The following is a 21,811-nucleotide window of genomic DNA, read 5'->3' as shown; positions in this document are numbered from 1 at the left end:
TGTTTGCACTCTGTTCAATTATTTTAGGATCTACAATTTGAATATTTCGGACAAGTTAAATACTGATTGTAAATCATCATTTTCTGTGCAAATTTGTTTTGTTCGATACTAAGCCCAATATTCGGTAAGTTATTGCTGATTGTCACTATTTACAATAAAACTTCTCTTACCAAAATCAGACGAGAATTAATAATAAAATAAAAGACGAAACAAAGATATTTCACCTTGAGGTTGTTGGTGTCGAACTGGGGGTTGGCAAATCTTTAGCACCATCTTTACCAGACACAGAAAGCAAATCCCCACTACTCGGTGGTGTTCCACGATTACTTATACTGTCTACCGAGCTTCTATCTCCTGGAACTGACAGAGACATCTGTGAGCCACTCTGAGTAGTCGTTAAATTTCCTGTTTGACAAGGCGTCAGCGTGGGTGTGCTAGGGGTGTAGTTTATAGTTGTGATATTGGCTCGCCTTAGTATGGTTTCGTCTGTCATTCGATGTCGAGCAGTGACAGTTTGAGTTGATGGCGTGACTAGACTTTCGTTGTACAAGCGGTGATCCTGAGAGAATATAAACATATTTAGAACGAGTGCTTTGTCTGAGAATAAATATGCGATATAAGCTAAAAATCTCTATTCTTTTTTTATGAGATGGGGTATATTACATGTCTCGTTCAAAAGACACTAAGTTACAAGACACAATCACAGGATAAAACCGACTGACAATTAGTCTTGGAAATTACTGATCAGCTAATTGAAATGGATACAGTTTATTTTAGACTCTAGAGATACATATTTAAACTATGTCTACTAATAAAGTAGACCAAAATAAATCATTTTGTGAAAACTAATATCCCTAATATCTAACAAGGGGGAATATTTTAAAACAGACTGGACATTCCATATCCCTAGCAGTTGGTTCCTATATCCCCAAGGATATTGCAGCACCCACTTAAAAATACTGCTGCAAAGGCTGACATGACTCGTCTGAAATTTAAGACCACCAGAACTGAAGATTTAATAACCCTTTTTAGAACCCACTCCTGAGACTGGTCGAGGGTATTGTGCCCGTTTAAGTCTATGTTATTCTTATTAATTTATATTGATGATTTTAATGATGTGTTTTAATGGATTAAAATGTTCTGTATTTTTGTAAATCTCATTACCTAAGGGTACAGGACGTGTGATTCCTATTTTCTTATGTTATTATCTGCACTTAATTTTAAGGCTTATCCTTTTTACTATTTATTGTATATTATTATTTCAATTTAATCAAGAACATGGCTTAATTAAATTAGAAAGATTACCGAACATTTATTTGGTATCTTCAACAAAGTAAAAAAAGAAAATTATATACTTCAAATTTATGGACTTCTAAAAACTTTTCCACCATTGTCGGTTTTCTTGTCTTATTTTCTTTGGTAGACGCGGATTAAATATGAGGGCTAAGTTTATTAACCGAATGGGTGCTAAGTGAAAATTTTTGGGAGACAGGAAGGGATTGGGAGGGCTAATCAATATTTTGCCCAGGGCGCAACAGAGGCCAGAACAAACAGTGCATAAGAGAGCTTACCGGTTTCCTTAGAACGCTTTGATTTATATAAGGTGAATGACTTGACGTGGCGAGTCTTTCTGACATTGTAGGTGTGGCGGGAAGCTGGCCACTTAATCTGTCAGCTACGGCAGGTGAAACAATATGTCCAGGAGGAAGTCTATCCACGCTATTATAATACTGTCCTCCATTCGAGCTGTAAGAGAAGATAAATAATAGGAGAGAAAATAAAATCGACCTGCCAGACAACATTACCACGAATATAAATTCCTGAAAATCTCTGAGAGTTTTATTCATCTAGCTCAACTACTTTCTTAAAAAATATAAAAACAAAGTTTGTAGAGAAAGGGATTTGTTTGGATGAGACACCTACAACGGGATTTATTTTGACTCCTCTTTTCATTCAGGTTATCAAATAACATTGCTTTTTTTCAGACATATCAAAGTGGAAAATAAATGAGAAACAAAAAGTTTGTCAAAGTTCACTAATGGCCAATGCTCCTTGGAAGGGGAAGGGGAGGAGGTAGATACTTCAGAAGAATAAAGAGTGGGTTGAGGAGTATTACCTAGAGTGCCTTTAGTATTACAAAGTATAGGAAAAACCATAACAGAAGCTTGAAACTTCAGGGAGGGGGTGGATTTAGGGGATGGGTGAATCTTTATACAGCTTTAAATAGCTTTAAATCGATTTGCTATCTCAGAATTTTCACTCACTGGCATTGTGTCCTTATTTGCCCAAAATTGTTTTTGTTGCAGAAACTGGCACATTTTTGTGGCGCAATATCTTTTTTCACTTAAGAAAAGACCCTAGAGCTCTTAGTTATCAGCCCCCTTATGATACTTACGACCTTTGATTCCTTAAGATAACCTTTGGGCCAAACAGAAAAAAAGAAAAAGATACAACAGTCGTGCTATATTCCGATTTCTTTGATTTATAATATAGTGAACAGTACAACTCAGTTAAAGGTTTTAGACAATGAAAAATCGATTAGATGTCTAAGAATTAGTATTCCCTGGCAGTTTTGCCCTCTTTTTGCACAAATTAATACTTCGTGACACAAGGACACAAAGCAGCACTTTGCTGTGGCGCGCGGTCTCTTTCATTATCTAAAAAAGATACTAGATACGAGCACTCTCCCGATATTCGGCGACTATTGGTGCAAAACGATCACATCTGGGAGAAAACGGGAAAAAATATGATTTTCCTTGTTTTTCAATATAGGAGACTGTAAGTCTTTATTTTAGGGTTTTTGATATGAATGTCTCAACCATGTATTTCTCATTTTGATTTGAAGTTCTTTTTTTATTTATTTTTTTAGTGGTATCAGGCTCCTTTATGAAATTCTTGAAAATTTATTTCAATAATTAGAAACTATGATTTTGTTTAATCTCGATAATAGTTATTGTTTTTGAATAAGCGTTCAATAGGAGTTTTTTCTAATCGATAAAAACACTAAAAATAGAATATGCTATCTTGCTGTGAGGAAAAGATAAACGGTATCGTCTTCATAACACTATCTAAACACAAAAAAGAATGATCATCCATGCCACTGAAGCTTCTGTAATTAGAACACTCTTGGAAAGGCACGTTGGAAGGAGTCTTGGTCTATCTTGGCTCTCGTTATTAATGATTAATTAAAATCCGACTATTGCACAATTGCAAATATTTTACTGGTTAGAATATCCTGCTTAATTTTACATATTTTACTCTTTGATTTGAAGGACTTCAATTCCAGTCTTCTGCATCTTAGGGCCAATCTTTAAGGTCAAAATACTTTCTTAAGTGAAATAAAGAAGAAGACTGATTCTTTTCAAACAAATATTTGGTGAAACAAAAAAGGAAACAAAAAATGTTATTTCTTCCAGGATGTAGTTCGAAGCAGTTCAAGCCCGATCAAGACGTTGACGTAAAATAACAAGTTTCATCAGGTTGGACTTACGAATCTTAAGATAATTTTAGTAAACAGCCCCTCAGCGGAAGAGAGAAATTTGACCACCCAAATTAGGCCGGGACGAGTTCATATATATACTTATAAAAAAAAAGGTACTAGAATCTTAGATGGTTGACAGTAGGCTGGAAAAGTAAAAGCTTTTAATAGACAGCTTAAGTACGACTAAATTGTGTTAGCGGCATTATTGTTTGACATCAACAATGTGGCTTTAAATACATATCATATTAATCTAGTCCGTTTCCCGAATTAAATATTTTGATAAACAAAAAGTTAAATGTGAAAAGTAGGGAGATTCAATATAGGTTAACTACTGTATTAATAAAGCATGAGTATGGACACTATTTAACCGTTAGCTACTTACTTGCTAAAATGATACTGTTGAGTCATACGATTTGAGGGCGTACGAGGGGCAGGTGGCAAAATAGTGGGTGGTGGCATAGACGTTGACATTATTCGACTGTGTAAAATCTTCTGACAGGCTGAAAAATTAAAGAGTGAGAAACGCTTGAACAAGAAGAAGAACAAGAAGAATTACAAGGCATGAATATGTAAACTAGGAGGAAACATGAATACAGGTCATGATCCCCGCACCCCACAGATCTCATCATTTTCATTATTTCCATAATTATCTAATAAAGCATTTACTCTTTGTTGATCTGACCAATTTAGCATCCTTCCTCATTACAAGAATATATTCCTATGTACGCGCCTGCAAAGTGGTTAAGAGAAAGTAGCATCAATAAGTAAACCATTCTAATTATCATAATCTATTTTTTTAATTTTTAAAGCAATGAACATAAGCTAATTTTTTAGATTTTCTATATACGTGGGATGAGTTAGATGTTTTACCTACCAGCTTTACGCTCGACAGCAATAAAAAAAAACGAAAAAAAACAACAAACAAATATATATCTAAATCCATATAAGTAAAATAATAATAATAGAGAAACAGAATACCGTAACTGAGGCGGTTAGTCAGTCAGTCCGTCTAGATTCTATTTACAAAAACAAAGAGTCTAATATATGTGCAATAATAACAATAATGACGCTGAATGCGTCGTTATTATTATAACGACGCTGAATACGTCGTTAATGCGACGGAAATTGCTCATTTGTTACACATTGGTAGGTACAAGTTGAAACTTGTCTCGATCGGAATTTTACAAGTCTCTTCCGACCTGGGAGTGTGGATATTCTGCCTTCGTTCCTAGCCTAGGCGGCGACCTAAGAAGTTGACGTTTTAAAGAGAAAAGCTTCAAGGATTATATTACACCATTAGCATTAGCGCAGATTCTCTGACATGTGTTACAAGAATTTTGGAGGGAGAAAAGGGAGAAGCTTTGGGTTATTTTTTACAAAGGTATCTAAAATTAGAAGCCCCCCCCCGGGTACATTGTCGATTTTAAGAGAATTTTCAGCAATTCTATCTCCTCTATGGATACCATTGTGCCTCTATGATTTGGGATATACAGTACTGGAAATATTCTAAAATATCTTAAGAAGCAAGCTCATTTATCTGCCGGAACCTACGGTAATAGGGAACTCAGGCTTAGTTTGAACGACTGAAGCTTGGAACTGGCTTTCAATTCAGAACAGACTACAATCTTTATGATCCTTCGCACAGGTGTTACATCACTTAACACGTAACCAACGACCATATTTGTAGCGTTAATTTCAACCACCTAACACATAAATTATCAAATAATCTCCCCGGCTAAATTTAGGGATGGAAAATAAGCCATTAGCGAAACGTATTATTTATTTTTGACTCATCAACGAAAATTGTGAATGCTCTTTGTATACTAAATTATTGCATTCGGCATACTTCTTCTTGATAAAGTGGTGGTGCCTAGACGTCAAGGTCTCGCTAACCATGCATTAGAGACGCTAAAAATAGTCGCAAGGTCGAACGAACATGGCTCATGTGATGTCATGGTCCTCGTATCCCAGGGACAACGGCTTTTAATTATGAAGATTGCCCATTCTTTACACATAAGTTTTAGTAGAAGAAAGGCGGGTATGTTTGGCATTGGCTGTCCGATAAGCTTAAAACTCTTAGAAATCATTTGATATCCATTAATGTTTTGCCCAATTCACAAGAAAGATTGAAAAAAAAATATTTGCTTGCCTGAAAATGGGGCCCAAATGCGGGTTAAACACTTGTTTCATAACGGCAAGGCGGGAAAGCAACACTATGTTGAAACCAGAATATAGCAATGGCTTCGTTGAAATATTTCCCTGAGACGTTAGAAAACCCATCCGTTAACAAAAAATAATTTTATTTCTGCGCTTTAACAGACAGAACGAACCGACCTGATATAAACAGGACTGTTTATGTTGCATCTGCTGTTTGACCTGAAATTGAATTAAACAAAGATTGAGCAAAAAATTAACTAAGATTATGCTTTATAATTAGAAATTTTTGAAATATTGACCATCTCTTCAGTAATATTAAACAATATTAAACAGTATTTAGGTCATTTACTGCAAAACGGCTGTGATATGATTCTCCTTCGATAGAATCGAAGGATGCAGATTTAAATTGTTATACGGTAGGAGCAGAGTGGAGCTTTCAATAGATTGGGGTGGAGTGTGCAAAGCAGTGATAGCCTCAGACGGCTTAGTGCTGCAATAACTTGTTAGGATGTCCATAATAAATAGTAGCAATTTAATAGTAGCCCCAGTAGGAGGTTAGTAGTGATAATAGTTTATATAATTTACATGATGGTTCGAGAGATCCTTCTAATAGTATATTGGCAATTTATCAAGCAGAATAAAATGCACCGATTCTCAAGAAGTGTCCTGGAATAAAACAAATTTGGGCCTTTTTACACTTGCAACTTTTTCAGCCTAAAATGCTCTTTTTAAGTTGAGCATGAGCAACTTTCATGATTTGTGAAACCTTAGGGGGGGGGGATAGAATTAAAAGTTACAAAAATCAACTTACACATATAGCCAATAAATAACGAATTCAAAGCACACACTATCCAGCAGACAAGGAATATTCAATGACCGTTCAGTATTTTACCTACAAAATTATTGGAAACACCAATGAAAGGTGACTTGGTACTGAATAATGAAACTACAATCTAAAACGAATTTGACAAATCCACACAGGTTGCAAACATGACGCCTTCTTCCAAAGCCTAGAAATTGAGACGCCCACTCCAAAGACTCATTTTTAAACTATGATGTCAACCCAATACGTGAATTAACGTAATGATGGCACAAAATCTAAACATGTGGTTTCGGAAGTGAATGATGACCAATGTATTTCGTAAGCATCGGCATTCTGTAAGTATACGTATTTGTAAGTATGCGTATTGATGACCAATGTATTTCGCAATCATCGGCATTCTGTAAGTATACGTATTTGTAAGTATACGTATTGATGACCAACGTATTTCACAATCATCAGCATTCTGTGAGTATACGTATTTGTAAGTATACGTATTTGTAAGCATACGTATTGATGACCAAAGTATTTCGTAAGCATCGACATTCTGTAAGTATAATCTTTAATTTCTTGTCTCTCTAGAGGCATGAATTGTCATGGATCTTTCTAGATTAGAAATTTATAAAATTTACTACATGCAGAAAACTAAATGTACAACTCTGCGTTTGTTTCTTTGTCTAGAGAAAACTGCTAAAGATGTTTCTTCTTTTTTTCCTTTTTTTACAAAATCATTTTAAAACTACGAGGAAAAAATCATGTGTAAAATTCCAAAGAATTTAAAAGGAAAATAATAAAAAACTTATAATGCGACGTCAAGATAACAAGCGTGCGATGGCCAAATGATAAAACGAAAAAATAGTAAAAAAGTGAAAAACGAGGATTATACAGGTCCACATGTGAAAAATATGGACTAAAATGGTCTCAGAAATTATTTACGATGATTAAATGCCCAAGATGTCGACCGGGATGAACGATTCAATCAGAGGATGCGATAGAAAGCCCTCAAGGGGGCTGGAAAAAGAAAACACCATGGGCTAGCTTTTTGCTATGAACATGTAAAAAAAAAACTAATTTAGCAAGCAAGAAACGAGAAAATTTTGTAGAATAATTTTGGAACCGCTGAGTATTGATATAGCCTATAAAGAAATTGCACCAAAAAATCGTCGAAAAAAGAGTCCAGAGAGCTCGATGAGCTCGATATGGAATAACAAATCAAGAATGAAGACTTAAAATCGTACAAAATCAAGACATCGTCAGTCTGGAATCAAAAGATCGTATCTCCATAATTGTAAATTTTCAGAAGAGCAAACAAAAAACCTCGCAACTTATTTATTTTCCCTCTGATAACTGTAAAACTGCTCTTCTAAAAATTTACAATTATGGAGATACGACCTTTTGATACCCGACAGAAGATATAAAAACCTAAAAATCTCTTTTGTAACAGCCGCCTATACTTTCCCCTCGTGATTCCTTCCTCTCCCGTATTTTTTTTTGCATCTGTTCACTTATAATAATATATTATAAAATGAAAAATTTTTACTGAAAAATAATTGTTTAGATATTAAATATATTAAAAAAAAAAAAAAAAAACGACGGAAAAAAAAGTCATATCAAAACTACCTTCTTGGAAAACCTTTTCGACATTCGATCCATAAGTAGCACACGTTTCAAACGTGGCACGGGCTTTTAGTTCTTGAGCAAGCTTGCTGACACGTATCTGATCTACCACGCGGGGATTACCATCACTAATTGTATCTAAAAAAAAAAAAAAAAAATGGTAAGTAACCAGTTAAATTCAAAACTCATCACTGTGTCAACTGTACAATAATTGTGAAATGCAAATATACAATATATACAATATACAAAATATACAATAGCGCACGTGGAAATTACTTTCTCTAATGTCATCTACAGAAACTAGAAGCAATTAAACATTGTAAACTAACTAATTTCAAAATTGTGCAAAACATTCAAAATTTATTACTAATGAAATTTAAAGCTATTTAAAATCAGAAGTTTCAAGACAAGATGGGCTTGGTGACATGTTCCAGCAGCAATTAGCAAGCAGGATTAAATTAATTGCAGCTTTTCTAACTGGTTGCCGAACACTAATAAGAATATAAGTAAATCCTCTCCCCGACCCACCTAGTTAAGCATTATTGACGTTATTTGTCCTATTTGTATGTATTAGTGAAAAATGTAAAGGATCCTTATAACCTTTATTGGCCAACTAGGATATACTACTAAACTAAGAAAATTTAGACGGAGGTTAAGCTGGTTTTCACGAGACTGGAAAGGACTCCTACTTTCCGCTACTTGTGCAGCACAGTTTCCCAACGCTTGACACAATTTTTACCACCTTCGACACAATTTTTGCCACCCTTGGCTTTCCACCACGCTTGGCACACTTCCTCCATACTTGGCGTGCGACACCTCGCGAAAAACGCTGCAGTATGTTATAGCCTATTCCAAAAATTGCCATTTTATTCGGCGTTTTGAAAATGATGAAAAAAAAGTAAGTAGGCCTAAGTGATTTTCAGATGTTGTAGGAATACTAAGTTTTTTCTGTGTGTGTGTGTGCTTGTGTGTGTGTGTGTGTGTCTATTTGTGTGTGTCTGTTTCTGTTTGTCTTTGTGTCTGTGTGTGTGTTTGTGTTTCTGTGTGTGTCTGTGTATGTTTGTGTGTGTGTGTGTGTGTGTGTGTGTGTGTGTGTGTGTGTGTGTGTGTGTGTGTGTGTGTGTGTGTGTGTGCGTGTGTTTTTTTTTCTAACAGCTTAGTGAAATCTAAATACCATAATCATTTTTACACTTAATCTAAACTCATCTTTATCATTTCTGTGTATTCTTAAATTTTATAATCGATTTCAATAGGGACAGGGAATCAAAATTTAAGGAAAGGTTTAATCCATTTGGTTATTTAGTCAGAATGGCAAAACATTTCATAATTTTCGTGTAAATATGACAACCAAAACAAAAACATTTAAAGTTTCAAATAAAACCTATTACTATCTGTAATCCCAAATTTTTGTTCCATCCACAAAAAAGGTTTTCCTCGACGGAAAATTATTTTAAGAAAAATATTGATATATTACGAGTTTTGATAAATTAGGTTTCTGGGAGGTTTATTGGTTATTTTTTGGGTTATTTACGGTAGGTGTAGGTTTTGCATCTGAACTGCAGTAAGAAACTGCATTTCTTCGTTTGTTTGTTTATTTTTTTTTTCTTTATGTTATTCTTTTCTAAGTTATATTAAGCTGCTTCATATGTAGATATTTTGTAATTTTGTTGAACCAATTTAAATAAAGAATGTCAGAACAACTTATTCCCCAAAATGAGTTGTCAAAATAGGAACCACACGAAGTATTTCTTTGGTTGTCGCCACTTTTATTTTTCCCGTAAATCTGACTTCATAAAAGCCCCAAGAAGAAAATAATTCCCACCATAAATCTCCTATAGATCCGTTATCATTACAACTTCAATTCAGATCATATCAGAGGCCAGATTTAAAGAAAACACTCAACATTATTCAGTCAACAGATGTCGATCTTATCCCACAACCCCCCATTTTGAGAACCTCCTCAGATAATCCCTTTGTCCCTCATTTTATGAACTGTAAAATCAGGTCAAGGCACGGGAATTCATGTGGTAATATTAATACAAAGAAACAAGACGAATGTTTTTTTCCGAACGGAATTGCAAATTTATCTTTTTGAAAATTTCAAATGCCCTCCACAAAAAAAAGGTAATCCGCCGAAGAAAAGTTTTCATCTGGAAAATTTCAAAGGTACTTGAATGGGGTTTGGTTTGGTTGCTGAATTAATTGAACGTTTTGTTTCGGATCTAAAGAAATTAAGCTATAAAACTCGATAGCAAAACAAGAAGAAAAACAAATTTAAGGAACAAATGAAACTAGAAAAAGCTTTAGTTTTTTTATTTTCCTTTTTATTGAATAAATTACACTAATAGGTTCACGTCCAAAAAAGGGTATTACAGATGTTAATAAAAAAGGAAAGAGTAGAGAAGAGCAGGGGCGTCCCGAGGGGGTGGGGGAGCCCCTCCACCAATTTTTTGGCAGTAGGTAAAATTTTCACCGAAGGCGGAAATTTCGGCAGAAATATTCCAAAATCGGCCGAAGTTTAGAAGAATTCCTGATTTCTACAGAAAATTTGGCATAAATCAGCGGTACAATTTACGAAGATCGCCCCCGAATAAAATGAGCCTCGGGATGCCCCTGGAGAAGAGTACGTTTTTGCTTTAGCGAATTGGAAAAGGCCCGGTTTCATATTGGAACTTTATATTTCCCACTTGAAGAATAAACGTGGTGTTGAATTTATTAACGAAAGAAAGAAAAGTAAAAAAGAAACTTGAATTACATATTTTAAGGTATATGAAAAAGAGGTAACGGGAAAAGTTTAAAGATTTTGTTCTTGTATTAAATAAACATTTAGTGACACATATAATAATAATTATGAATTATCAATTGCTCTTTCATTCCTTCACGAAAATCTTTAATAATATTTTCTTTAATGTCAAAAATAATCGTGAAACAATAAATTTGTTCATGAAGAAAAAAATATATATGTGTTGTTGAAAATGGCAAGTAGTAAAATAAGTTGCTCAGAGAATACTTTATATCAGTAAACTTATTATCTCGAATTGAAGATAATTTCAAGGTGAACTTGATTATTTGAGACTTTCTCTAACATTATTAAAGGAACGAAGCAGTTGTCTTCCCGAAATATCCGTTTTGTTTCATCCAATATTTTCGTTGGCCTAATAAAACCCCATTCTAGTTTTTCTTCTCTTTGTTTTATTCTTTGTCTGGAATTGACATGAGGATCTGCCTTCTTCACGAACCTGGGAGGGGCACAGGATGTCTGAGCGACCTTTGCTCTGCCCTCTCTCTTTTTTAGTCAATATAAATAAGATGTCATTTGTCAAATGATTCTTTTCTATTGCGGAATTCACCCAAAAACAGTACTTTTTAGTAGTATGTTACCTTATACTTTGCGTCCTTTATGTTCCTTCCGGTGTTATTTGCTTGATGATTTCCATCACTATACATTCCCTGGCACCTTTCCATGGCAGATTAGCAGACTGATTATTGCTATTGTTGTCAATTGAATATGGAGTTATACAAAACCTACCAGACAGGTTTCCGGGCCAACCAGGTATGTTTCTGGGCCAACCAGACAAGTTTCTGGGCCATCCAGACAAGTTTCTGGGCCAACCAGACATGTTTCTGGGCCAAGCAGACAAGTTTCTGGGTCAACTATAAGTTTCTGAGCCTGTACATTCCCTGACACCTTTCCATGGCAGATTACCAGACTAATTAATGCTATTGTTGTCAATTGAATATGGAATTATACAAAACATACCAGACAAGTTTCCGGGCCAACCAGACATGTTTCTGGGCCAAGCAGACAAGTTTCTGGGCCAACCAGACAAGTTTCTGGGGCAATCAGACAGGTTTCTGGGCTAACAGGTGTATGGAAATACTGTGGGTACACCATATACGGCAACCTAAATGGAATTTGAGGGTCGATAAAGTGAAATTATGTCACTATTCTAGACTATAGAAGCTCTATACCTTTTCAAAGAGAATATTGTAGCTATGGAATCCGGTTAATAGCCTGTAGCTTAAAGGTATCTGAGATCTCGCCCCAGTATCGCATACGCTATTAGAGATATCAAAATGATATCTCATTTGCATTAAGCTAACTCAATTTGCGACCGACAACGAGTCGAAAAATGACATGTAATCACTGCTAAGCCTTTTGTTATTGCTAGGAGATTACCCAATTCACTTCTTGGTGTTAACTGACAGAGTTGCAAATACGAACATTTTGAAATGTTTACAGGGTTTTTGTTTGTTTAGCATCTGCAAAAAAGGAGTAATTAGTGATTGGTTAATTTTTAACATGAAATCTCTGAATAAAATATTTGGGGAGGGATGTGATGATTGGAGAAGGATTTCTTAGAGTACTTATAGTGTTTTACTATGGGTCTACTTGCTAGCGAAAAAAAAACCCCGTATGGTTGTCTTGAACTAAATCAAAACAAACTGTGTGCAAGCAGATTTTCAAAAAGTGTGAAGGTGGAGAAAAAAAAGAATTAAACCTATTATAGGTTAAGGTAACCCCAAAGGATTTGTTAACTCAGGTAATTTGTTATAAATTTGAAACATCATCAGTCTATTAAAATGGCTAACGACGGTAGAATGACATTGTGACTTGACCTAGCTTTACCTTTCCAATGTGGTCTGTATCTTAGCCTTAGCTAGTTAAAACTGCGCATAAATTCTTGATTTTTTGTCTTGTTACTTAGGTAATAAGGGGACATTAAGTATTTTTTTTATAATGTAAGTGTTTTCTTAAGAAAATGGCCCATCTTTAACAAATATAGCCTTAGCTAGTTAAAACTGCGCATAAATTCTTGATTTTTTGTCGTGTTACTTAGGTAATAATGGGAAATTTAGTATTTTTTTTTCTAATGTAAGTGTTTTTCTTAAGAAAATGGCCCATCTTTAACAAATATAGCCTTAGCTAGTTAAAACTGCGCATAAATTCTTGATTTTTTGTCGTGTTACTTAGGTAATAATGGAACATTTAGTATTTTTTCTAATGTAAGTGTTTTCTTAAGAAAATGTCCCATCTTTAGCAAATATAGCTTTAGCTAGTTAAAACTGCGCATAAATTCTTGATTTTTTGTCGTATTACTTAGGTAATAATGGAACATTTAGTATTTTTTTTCTAATGTAAGTGTTTTCTTAAGAAAATGGCCCATCTTTAACAAATATAGCCTTAGCTAGTTAAAACTGCGCATAAATTCTTGATTTTTTGTCGTGTTACTTAGGTAATAATGGGACATTTCGTATTTTTTTCTAATGTAAGTGTTTTCTTAAGAAAATGGCCCATCTGTATCAAATATAGCCTTAGCTAGTTAAAACTTTGCATACATTATTGATTTTTTTTGGTCGTGTTACTTATGTTATAATTTACAATTTATTATTTTTTTTCTAATGTAGGTGTTTTCTTAAGAAAATGGCCCATCTTTAACAAATATAGCCTTAGCTAGTTAAAACTGCGCATAAATTCTTGATTTTTTGTCGTGTTACTTAGGTAATAATGGAACATTTAGTATTTTTTCTAATGTAAGTGTTTTCTTGTAAGGACTCATCTCACTAGCCATAACTCCATTCAACCTTGAGCGAAGGTATAAAAGTTTGATGAAGTATTTCTCTACTTAACAACTACATTAATAGCCTCCAAGATGATAGGACTGTATGACACACAATTTATCAGATTAAAAAAATCATTTTGTGGTGTTATATTTGAATGTGCTTTTTTATTATTGTCTATGGAACTCGAAGAAATTGACTGTTATCATTGGATAGTGAACTATAATCAGTTTGAGTATGATAAAAGCTGGTGGAGTACTACATTACGTTATATAAACAGACTGGGATTCTATGATAGAGTGATTACACCACTTAATAATATTGGTCAGGAACTGAGAAATGTTCAGGAGGAAGTCAGTGAAATTTGCAGCTTTTTCGGGGTTGAAGCACTCTACGTAAAGGGTAATGTACCTACAGATAAAGTTTTAATTCAAAAGTGTGATCCTAGGATTCCACTTTTCAATCTAGAAGAGGTTAAGTGTCCTAAATTTGACGGGGGTTATCACCGTCCTGAAGACGAGGTTAGGCTCTTCGCGCAGTGGATACCTAAGGACATACCTGATCGTGATAAATCCATAAGACATGGTAAAAAAAAAACTATTCTATATCACGAGATCACCGTTTCTGGATGTTTAAGTGTGAACTCTAAGTACTATTTTTATGTAAATATGTGGTGTTGTTTTTTTGTTTTTTTTTCTCAAAAAAATATGTTAATACGTTTAAGCAATAAATATTTTTAAGCTTAACCCGTCTTTATTCTTTAGAATAGTTTTATTCATTTCATTAAATTATGAAGAAATTGTAAGTAAGTAACAATAGCTTTCTTGAATTCGCTTCCTGGACACAATACAGATATTTAATTCAAGAAATCATAATAAAATCGCAAGTAAGTAATAAAGCCTTTATTGTTTTCACCTATTGGATACACAATACTGAAATTTCATTCAAGAAATTATGAAGGAATTGTAAATAGGTAACACACTCATTCCTGAAGTCACCTCTTGTATACACAATGCAGAAATTTCATTTAAGAAATTATCAAAAATTGTAAGTAAGTAGCAAATTCTTTCTTGAATTCGCCTCCTGGGTAAATAAAAAAGACATTTCATTCAAGAAATTATGACAAAATTCTAAGTAAGTAACAAGCTCTTTCTTGAAGTTACCTCATGGATACACAATGCAGAAATTTCATTTAAGAAATTATGAAAAAATTGTAAGCAAGTAACAAACTCTTTCATGAAGTCACCTCGTGGATACACAATGCAGAAATTTCATTAAAGAAATTATAAAAAAATTGTAAGTAAGTAGCAAATTCTTTCTTGAATTCACCTGCTGGATAGACAAAAAAGACATTTCGTTCAAGAAATTATGACAAAATTCCAAGTAAGTAACAAACTCTTTATTGTTTTCATGACTTAGATACAAGATGTAGAAACTTAATTCAAGAAATTATGATAAAATTCTCAGTAAGTAACAATTTCTTTCTTGAAGTCAACTCTTGGATACACAATACTGAAATTTCATTTAAGAAATTATGAAAAAATTGTAAGCAAGTAACAAACTCTTTCCTGAAGTCACCTCTTGGATGAACAATGCAGAAACTTCATTTAAGAAACTATGAAAAAATTGTAAGTAAGTAACAAATTCTTTCTTGAAGTCACCTTTTGGGTACACAATACAGAAATTTCATTAAAGAAATTATGAAAAAATTGTAAGTAAGTAGCAAATTCTTTCTTGAATTCACCTTCTGGATAAACAAAAAGACATTTCGTTCAAGAAATTATGACAAAATTCTAAGTAAGTAACAAAATGTTTATTGTTTTCACGACTTAGATATACGATGTAGAAATTTAATTCAAGAAATTGTGAAAAAATTCTCAGTAAGTAACAATTTCTTTCTTGAAGTAAACTCTTGGATACACAATACGGAAATTTCATTCAAGAAATTATGAAAATATTTGTAAGTAAGTAACAAACTCTTTATTGATTTCACCTCTTGGATATACAATACAAATACTTCATTCAAGGAATTATGAAAATATTTGCAAGTAAGTAACTTTTTTTCTCTTTATCAAACACAATTTTCAATTATCTCCACGATGTATAAATTTAATCCAAGGAATTATGAAAAAAATTCTCAGTAAGTAACAATTCCTTTCTTGAAGTAAGCGGTTGGATACACAATTGAGAAATTTCATTCAAGAAATTATGAAAATGTTTGTAAGTAAATAAAAAGCTCTTTATTGATTTCACCTCTTGAATAAACAGTACAGTTACTTCATTCAAGAAACGTGATTAAACACGTTTTGAAACTACATGCTATTTGAATGCCTTTCCTTGGCACCTTTCGAAACAAGTGGGGATTCCCCACTGGTTCCTACACATTGAAAAAAGTGAGCAGTACGAAAACTCCATGTTTTAAACCAGACTGTTTTTTTTAGACAACACCCATTTTTTAGGGACCAATCAGAGACAGGAGGTTGCTCAATATACAATTACTTGATTGGTGATTGGTTACACACCGCAACGGTGCATACATAGTGAGAGAGACATGCAAAGTCGACAGAGCTTTGTTTCATTTTTTTAAGGTTAATTTACACGAGGTTACGTGCGCGCAAGTAACCTCGTCTAAATTAACCTTAAAAAAAATGAAATAAATAAAGCAAAATAAAGCAAGCAAATAGCATTTAGTTTCAAAACGTGTTTAATCACGTTTATTGAATGAAGTATGTACTGTACATTCAAGAGATGAAATCAATCAAGAGCTTGTTACTTACTTACAAATATTTTCATAATTTCTTGAATGAAATTTCCGTATTGTGTATCCAAGCGTTGACTTCAAGAAAGAAATTGTTACTTACTGAGAAATTTCTTCATAATTTCTTGAATTAAATTTTTACATCGTGTAGCTAAGTGAAAATTGTTTTTGATAAAGAGAAAAAAAAGTTACTTACTTACAATTTTTTTCATAATTTCTTGAATGAAGTATCTGTACTGTATATCCAAGAGGTGAAATCAATAAAGAGTTTGTTACTTACTTACAAATATTTTCATAATTTCTTGAATGAAATTTCCGTATTGTGTATCGAAGAGTTAACTTCAAGAAAGAAATTGTTACTTACTGAGAAGTTCTTCATAATTTCTTGAATTAAATTTATAAATCGTGTAACTAAGTCGTGTTAACAATAAATAGTTTGTTAATTACTTAGAATTTTGTCATAATTTCTTGAACGAAATGTCTTTTGTTTATCCAGCAAGTGAATTCAAGAAAGAATTTGCTACTTACATACAATTTTTTCATAAATTCTTTAATGAAATTACTGCATTGTGTATCCAAGAGGGGTCTTCAAGAAAGAATTTGTTACTTACTTACAATATTTTCATAGTTTCTTAAATGAAGTTTCTGCATTGTGTATCCAAGAGGTGACTTCAGGAAAGAGTTCGTTACTTGCTTACAATTTTTTCATAATTTCTTAAATGAAATTTCCGTATTGTGTATCCAAGAGTTGACTTCAAGACAGAAATTGTTACTTACTGAGAATTTTTTCATAATTTCTTGAATTAAATTTCTACATCTTGTATGTAAGTCCTGAAAACAATTAAGATTTTGTCACTTACTTGTAGTTTTGTCAAAATTTCTTGAATTAAATGTCTTTTTTGTTTATCCAGCCGGTGACTTCAAGAAAGAATTTGCTACTTACTTACGATTTTTTCATAATTTCTTTAATGAAATTTCTGCATTGTGTATCCACGAGGTGACTTCATGAAAGAGTTTGTTACTTGCTTACAATTTTTTCATAATTTCTTAAATGAAATTTCTGCATTTTGTATCCATGAGGTAACTTCAAGAAAGAGCTTGTTAATTACTTAGAATTTTGTCATAATTTTTTAAATGAAATGTCTTTTTTATTTACCCAGGAGGCGAATTCAAGAAAGAATTTGCTACTTAATTACAATTTTTGATAATTTCTTCAATGAAATTTCTGCATTGTGTATCCATGAGGTAGCTTCAAGAAAGAGTTTGTTACTTACTTAGAATTTCGTCATAATTTCTTTAATGAAATGTCTTTTTTATTTATCCAGGAGGCAAATTCAAGAAAGAATTTGCTACTTACTTACAATTTTGATAATTTCTTAAATGAAATTTCTGCATTGTGTATACAAGAGGTGACCTCAAGATGTTACCTATTTACAATTCCTTCATAATTTCTTGAATGAAATTTCAGTATTGTGTATCCAATAGGTGAAAACAATAAAGACTTTATTACTTACTTGCGATTTTATTATGATTTCTTGAATTAAATATCTGTATTGTGTCCAGAAAGCGAATTCAAGAAAGCTATTGTTACTTACTTACAATTTCTTAATAATTTAATGAAATGAATAAAACTATTATAAATAATAAATACGGGTTAATCTTATAAGATATTTATTGATTAAAATTATTAACATATATTTTTTTTTAGAGAAAAAAAAAACAACACCACATATTTACATAAAAATAGTACTTAGAGTTCACACTTAAACATCCAGAAACGATGATCCCATGATATAGAATAGTTTTTTTTCCAATGTCTTATGGATTTATCACGATCAGGTATGTCCTTAGCTATCCACTGCGCGAAGAACCTAACCTCGTCTTCAGGACGGTGATAACCCCCTTCAAATTTAGGACACTGAAATTCTTCTAGATTGAAAAGTGGAATCCTAGGGTCACACTTTTAAATTAAAACTTTATCTGTAGGTAAATTACACTTTACGTAGAGTGCTTCAACCCCGAAAAAGCTGCGAATTTCACTGACTTCCTCCTGAACATTTCTCAGTTCCTGACCACTATTATTAAGTAGTGTAATCACTCTGTCATAGAATCCCAGTCTGTTTATATAACGTAATGTAGTACTCCACAAGCTTTTATCATACTCAAACAGATTATAGTTCACTATCCAATGATAACAGTCAATTTCTTCGAGATCCATAGACAATAATAAAAAAGTACATTCAAATATAACACCGCAAGATGATTTTTTTAATCCGATAAATTCTGTGTCATACAGTCCTATCATCTTGGAGGCTATTAATGTAGTTGTTAAGTAGAGAAATACTTCATCAAACTTTTATACATTCGATCAAGGTTGAATGAAGTTAGGGCTAGTGAGATGATTCCTAAAACCATCTAAATTCATTGTGAGGAGGAGTCCTTAAACCTCCAGTGGGAATTTCTTAAGAAAAACACTTATATTAGAAAAAATACTAAATGTTCCATTATTACCTAAGCAACACGACAAAAAATCAAGAATTTATGCGCAGTTTTAATTAGCTAAGGCTATATTTTTTAAAGATGGGCCATTTTCTTAAGAAAACACTTACATTAGAAAAAATAGATAATTATATATTTTTTAAATATGGGCCATTTTCTTAAGAAAACACTTACATTAGAAAAAATACTAAATGTTCCATTATTACCTAAGTAACACGACAAAAAATCAAGAATTTATGCGCAGTTTTAACTAGCTAAGGCTATATTTGTTAAAGATGGGCAATTTTCTTAAGAAAACACTTACATTAGAAAAAATACTAAATGTTCCATTATTACCTAAGTAACACGACAAAAAATCAAGAATTTATGCGCAGTTTTAACTAGCTAAGGTTATATTTGTTAAAGATGGGACCATTTTCTTAAGAAAACACTTATATTAGAAAAAAAAACTAAATGTCCTATTATTACCTAAGTAACACGACAAAAAATCAAGAATTTATGCGCAGTTTTAACTAGCTAAGTCTATATTTGTTAAAGATGGGCCATTTTCTTAAGAAAACACTTAAATTAGAAAAAATACTAAATGTTCCTTTATTACCTAAGTAACACGACAAAAAATCAAGAATTTATGCACAGTTTCAACTAGCTATGGCTATATTTGTTAAAGATGGGCCATTTTCTTAACAAAACACTTACATTAGAAAAAAAATACGAAATTCCACATTATTACCTACGTAACACAACAAAAAATCAATAAGTTATGACCATTTTTAACTAGCTAACGCTATATTCGTTAAAAATGGGCCATTTTATTAATAAAACATCTACAGTATAAAAAAATTAATTAATTTTCCATAATTAACTAAGTAACACGACCAAAAAAAATCAAGAATTTATGCGCAGTTTTAACTAGCTAAGGCTAAGATACAGACCACATCGGAAAGGTAAAGCTAGGTCAAGTCACAATGTCATTCTACCGTCGTTAGCCATTTTCATAGACTGATGATGTTTCAAATTTATAACAAATTACCTGAGTTAACAACTCCTTCGAGGTTACCTTAACCGCTAATCAGTTTAATTCTTTTTTTTCTCCACCTTCATACATTTTGAAAATCTGCTTGCACATAGTGTATTTTGATTTAGTTCAAGTCAACCATACGGGTTTTTTGGTTTTTTTCGCTAGCAAGTCGGCCCATAGTACAGCACTATAAGTACTCTAAGAAATCCTTCTCCCATCATCCCATCCCTCCACAAATATTTTATTCAGAGATTTCATGTTAAAAAAATAACCAATCACTAATTACCCCTTTTTTGCAGATGCTAAACAAAAAAAAAACCTGTCTGCTTTTCAAAATATTCGTATTTGGAACTCTGTCAGTTAACACTAAGAAGTGAATTGGGTAATCCCCTAGCAATAACAAAAGGCTTAGCAGTGATTACATGTCATTTTTCGACCCCTTGTCGGTCGCAAATTGAGTTAGCTTAATGCAAATGAGATATCATTTTGATATCTCTAGTAGCGTATGCGATACTGGGGCGAGATCTCAGATACCTTTAAGCTACAGGCTATTAACCGGATTCCATAGCTACAATATTCTCTTTGAAAAGGTGTAGAGCTTCTATAGTCTAGAATACTGATATAATTTCACTTTATCGACCCTCAAATTCCATTTAGGTTGCTGTATATGGTGTACCCACAGTATTTCCATACACCTGTTAGCCCAGAAACCTGTCTGATTGCCCCAGAAACTTGTCTGGCTGGCCCAGAAACTTGTCTGCTTGGCCCAGAAACATGTCTGGTTGGCCCGGAAACTTGTCTGGTAGGTTTTGTATAATTCCATATGCAATTGACGCCAGTAGCAATAATCAGTCTGGTAATCTGCCATGGAAAGGTGTCAGGGAATGTAAAGGCTCAGAAACTTATAGTTGACCCAGAAACTTGTCTGCTTGGCCCAGAAACATGTCTGGTTGGCCCAGAAACTTGTCTGGTTGGCCCAGAAACATGCCTGGTTGGCCCGGAAACCTGTCTGGTAGGTTTTGTATAATTCCATATTCAATTGACAACAATAGCAATAATCAGTCTGGTAATCTGCCATGGAAAGGTGCCAGGGACTGTATAGTGATGGAAATCATCAAGCAAATAACACCGGAAGGAACATAAAGGACGCAAAGTATAAGGTAGCATACTACTCTTTTTGTCTAGCCTACATTCAAACAAATTTCATGGCTTTTCTTCAGCTCGGAGTTTTTATTTTCCCGGTACTCCCAACAAGTTTTCCTTCACTTGCAAATTATCATCAAATTTTTTCATATTTTCTGTGGCGTTTCCTAAAACATGATTTAACGTGTTTTCAAAATATTTAGTAATTGGGACACTGTTACTGTTTGTGAAGTACATAATTTGTTGAAATAGTGCGGATTGGCAACTATTTGACTGCAATATTTTCCTGGGACGTTCCAGGGAATTCATACCGCAACAAGAAACATAAAAAGCAAATTCGCAGAACTCGATTAAAAAAAAAACAAAAAAACATTTCAACTCTAAACAATAAATATTGTAACATATTAGCTATGATGCTTACATAAGCTAGAGAAATTCCCCCCTCTCCACTTTTCACTTGCTAATGTATTTATTCCCCACTTTCCACACAAAAACATGGCATTCTAGCTTCACAGTATTTTAGCAACCGAGAGTAGTAGGCTTAACCCTCTCTTGATAATGAACTATTCAATTTTCATCATTTATCAAAGGTCTGGGCCTAGTATTAGCATAAGTATAGTCCCTTCTATGGACATGGTTCATTAGGTTTTATGAAGCACAAGACCATCAAAAATGCAGGATTCGCCAATTATCATATTTTCCGTATTTAATAAGTTAACCAAGCATCTGTCTTATCTCAACGAGATAGGTCCTTTT

The 21,811-nt window shown here is 33.2% G+C and overlaps 1 protein-coding gene across 3 annotated transcripts in view; it reads right to left on the bottom strand.

The window, feature by feature from the left end:
- CenG1A (Centaurin gamma 1A) overlaps positions 1 to 21,811 on the bottom strand; it is a 273,686-nt gene that overhangs the window by 112,193 nt on the left and 139,682 nt on the right. For all 3 annotated transcript variants that reach the window (XM_089107130.1, XM_089107128.1, XM_089107129.1), the window contains exons 5-8: positions 8,079 to 8,213; positions 3,864 to 3,981; positions 1,572 to 1,746; positions 225 to 559 (exon numbers count right to left, since the gene is read on the bottom strand). In XM_089107130.1, coding sequence (XP_088963256.1) covers positions 225 to 559; positions 1,572 to 1,746; positions 3,864 to 3,981; positions 8,079 to 8,213 — 763 coding nt within the window. The remainder of the gene's footprint in view (positions 1 to 224; positions 560 to 1,571; positions 1,747 to 3,863; positions 3,982 to 8,078; positions 8,214 to 21,811) is intronic.

This window comes from Artemia sp. Qi Xiang Cuo, chromosome 21 (assembly GCF_049724085.1).
Source record: "Artemia sp. Qi Xiang Cuo chromosome 21, ASM4972408v1, whole genome shotgun sequence".
Taxonomy (NCBI): Eukaryota; Metazoa; Arthropoda; class Branchiopoda; order Anostraca; family Artemiidae; genus Artemia; species Artemia sp. Qi Xiang Cuo.
The sequence above is the reverse complement of the archived record's forward strand: the minus strand, read 5'-3'. Positions and strand labels throughout refer to the sequence as shown.